We start from the raw sequence: 3,661 nt of genomic DNA on the forward strand, positions 1-3,661 counted from the left end.
TATTGGATCATTTCGACTTACTTGATCATTGAGCACTTACTTGATCATCGACAAATTGAGATTTAAATGCCATTTTAATCGTCTCGGCGAGACGAGATCAGTGGCATTTTCAACTCAATTTGATGTGACAAGTGCGATTTTCGTGAGCATTAGATATGCTCCTATATGCGATTTTATCTCAGATATTCAACCTGACTTTGTTAATTATTTCTATCGTATGTTAAACTAACTTCATTGATCTCAAAAAGCGACGTTGCCATCGTTATTTGTGTCAAACGCAGGTGTACAAATAATTTTCTAAAGTAATTAAATGTTTTAACAATTGTATGCAAAAATAGCCTCTAAAGTAATATTATTTAGAGCTTATTATCGTACGACATTGCGTATTGGTCTAAACAATATTCGAAAGGAACTATAAGGCTCAAGAATTGTATGCAAAATTAACCTCTAAAGTTATATTATTTAAAGCCCATTATTGAATGATGTTGTTTGCTAGCACAAGGCTGGTTTGTTTGTATTGGTCCATTTGAAGCTAGCTTCAGGTTAGTTTTCTGAAACACTTAATGACTTGTAACTGGCTAACAGATAATATTAAATATTACCGTTATTCAATGTTCGTATATCACGAATCAGTTGACAGGTTGATTTGTTTTTGCGTTTTATTAGCTTTATTACGAAGGAGATTTAATAAAATCTTTCAGCTTTGCGAAATGGATTTTAAATACGGTAAGCTATTACATATTTCTAAATAGGTAATAACCTTAATTGTAAAATATAGAATTAATATAATAAATATAATATTAACAATTTTAATCTATGCTTATCAAATGAGTACAGAATAATTACCGTATTTTATTATATAGGTCATGATTTTTTTCTTTCTTTTTTGAGAACCCAAGCAGTAAAATTATTTTGAATAATAGATATATATTATGTATTAACAAAATTCAAAAAAGCTAACCTAACAACTTGTGGTAAAAATGTCAAATCAAACTAAAGCCATATTCCTATACTAAAATATGCATTTAAAAGCATGTTTTGTTTTCAAACAGTTGTTTCTTAAAATAATTAAGTTAAAACGAAGTTTTACACGTCGGATAATCACCCATTAATTTGTTCATATTCAAATTAAACAAATTCCTTTGTGGAAATAAAATTTGCAAAAACAGAAAACTGCAGGTACATATATGTATGTTTCAATGTGTTTGTTCTTGATATTTTATAGATGTTCCAAGAACCAGTGATTTACGTACATCAATAAACAGTACTGACGACATGATCTCGTCTTCACCCTTTTCGCTAATTTCCAAAGGACAAAGTTTAATCATCAGCAATATGCAGAGCATACTGGGCGAAGAAATTAACCATGAAACTTCCTCAGATTCAGGTAATATTCACTGATAATAATCTGAAATATTACAGAGCTACCTTAGCTTATAGTAAATTGTTATAGGTAATATCAGAAATGCTGCTAATTAAATATTCCGTTGCAAATGCTTAATTAGTCTGTTGTTTTGTCATTATATTAGGTTAGGTTTCATATTTGTGCACATGACTTACTTACTACATTGAGATATTATTATTGGATAAATATATAATATATTTTTTATTTTTTATATATTCAATAATATTGTTATTGGGTTTATAAAAACAGTTTATTTTTAAACAAGTTCTGCTGTGTAATTATTATTACGCGTGACAGCTGTTTCGCCCTCTGAAGGCATTATCAGTTTGATAATGCCTTCGACAGTTTGATAATGCCTTCAGAGGGCGAAACAGCTGTCACGCGTAATAATAATTACACAGCAGAACTTGTTTAAAAATAAACTGTTTTTATAAACCCAATAACAATATTATTGAATATATAAAAAATAAAAAATAAAATGGAGTTCTACAAATTAAACTTAATAACAATAAATATATAATATATTATGCTTTATTTTAGAAACCAAAACTGAAGTAATGTTAGAAAGGAGTCCGCCGACGTCCGAAGATGATTCACTATACAAACCGAACAACGTTACTTCTTCGATAGAATCAGGTATCTACAGAAAACATGTTTAATACTCTTGAAACAATCAATACGTAACATATAATTTGATTATTATATGGTCAGAGGTGCGGCCCAGAAAGCCGAAGGTCCGGTGCGAGTCCCAGATGTGACCGTATCTTTTCTGTTTCAGATTTTAGATTGAGTGATGCTAATATTGTCTTCATTTAATTAAATAATTTAATTTAATTATAATTATTTTAAAAGCAATAATTATTCGCCTGAAACACTCATCCACATTGAAAAATCTCCTGATAAAAGATACTTTATTTATTTATTTATTTATTTAAACGCCCATAGGGCTTTTACAGATAATAATGTACATCTTTATTTATTTATATATTTTTTTAATTATACAGATCTTATATCTTATATGATAAATATATGTTATACAAAATAATATAAGAAAATATCCGAGTTAACAAAATATAGGTACAAATAATTGAGATTTACATAACGCCAACGGGACTCGAACCCGTGTCCCCTCGATTTCCGGTCGACAGCTCTGACCACTGAGCTATGGCGGCTTATCGCTTATCCGCGAAATAATTCAATATATACTAGTGTTTCATTCAACAATGACTGCTTTCTTATAATTTGAGGTTTTACTAATTAAGTTTAAAGAAAGCTAAATAATGTATTGTTACTTTTTAGATATGAAAATTTCCAACGCCGATGATGAGCAACATCATTTAGAGAAGCAGGAGGCAATCGAAGTGTCATCGACTACAACTCGAAGCACTATTTCTACTAGTAAATGAGCACGAGTGCATGACCGTAAAAACTCATGTCCATATTGTACTAAACTGGTAACGAACATACCTTCAATTTCAACCTTTGATTTAGCGTTTGACCCTGTGCATTTTGATGTTTTTATTAAAGCCGTACAAATAAATAGTGGTTACGATGAAATTACAGGTTCTGTAAAAATTCCTAGCATGCCTCAACGACTTTGTACAATCTTTTATAGCCGTACAAAGTCGTTGAGACATGCTAGGAATTTTTACAGAACCTGTAATTTCATCGTAACCACTATTTATTTGTACGGCTTTAATAAAAACATCAAAATGCACAGGGTCAAACGCTAAATCAAAGGTTGAAATTGAAGGTTTCTGTTCTTTAATAACTATATACACCTTGGCTAAATCCCTCATCTTCGATGTTATATGTGTATTCAAATGGTGTTCCGTGTGATTACTTAATAATAAAGACCCATATGAACATATTAATGGGTCAGACATTGCTATTTTTGCAATATTATCATTTTTAAATACATGAAATATTTGAGTTTCTTAGAGATTCTGAAATTTCAGAATTGTCTGGGCATAATAATATAGAAGATGATTTTAGTACTCTAACACGATTATGTGGATTTTTCTCAGGTAACGTACTTTTTGTACATTTTAAAGATAATTACCTCTGTTTCTAAAGGATGAGTTGAATTTGCATTTTCTGGCTGTTCTGAAGGATGAGTTGAATTTGCATTTATTGTAGTGTCTGTAAAAGTTGGTTTTCTAAATATTTCAAAAGTATGTTTATTATTATTCTTTCCAATTGTTAGATCTAAAAAAAATATTTTAGCTTTGATCTCATGTTCGACTGTGAAGCAGA

General features: G+C 29.9%; 1 protein-coding gene across 2 annotated transcripts; it reads left to right on the forward strand.

The window, feature by feature from the left end:
• The first annotated feature begins 213 nt into the window (after nucleotides 1-213).
• LOC149410831 (uncharacterized) lies at nucleotides 214-2,899 on the forward strand. Of its 2 annotated transcripts, XR_016304985.1 has the most exons (4): nucleotides 214-726; nucleotides 1,226-1,387; nucleotides 1,946-2,041; nucleotides 2,705-2,899. XR_016304985.1 is itself a non-coding variant. In XM_089648011.1 (3 exons), exons 1-3 carry the CDS (start codon nucleotides 1,276-1,278, stop codon nucleotides 2,809-2,811), a joined length of 315 nt encoding a protein of 104 aa, XP_089504137.1. In that variant the 5' UTR covers nucleotides 1,099-1,275; the 3' UTR covers nucleotides 2,812-2,899. The 2 variants fall into 2 exon arrangements, 1 of the variants encoding a protein (XP_089504137.1); XM_089648011.1 differs by lacking the exon at nucleotides 214-726 and having other exon boundaries at nucleotides 1,099-1,387.
• Nucleotides 2,900-3,661: the final 762 nt, after the last annotated feature.

The sequence above is a fragment of the Hesperophylax consimilis genome, chromosome 27, assembly GCF_061612785.1.
Source record: "Hesperophylax consimilis isolate HC1 chromosome 27, BYU_Hcon_1.0, whole genome shotgun sequence".
Taxonomy (NCBI): Eukaryota; Metazoa; Arthropoda; class Insecta; order Trichoptera; family Limnephilidae; genus Hesperophylax; species Hesperophylax consimilis.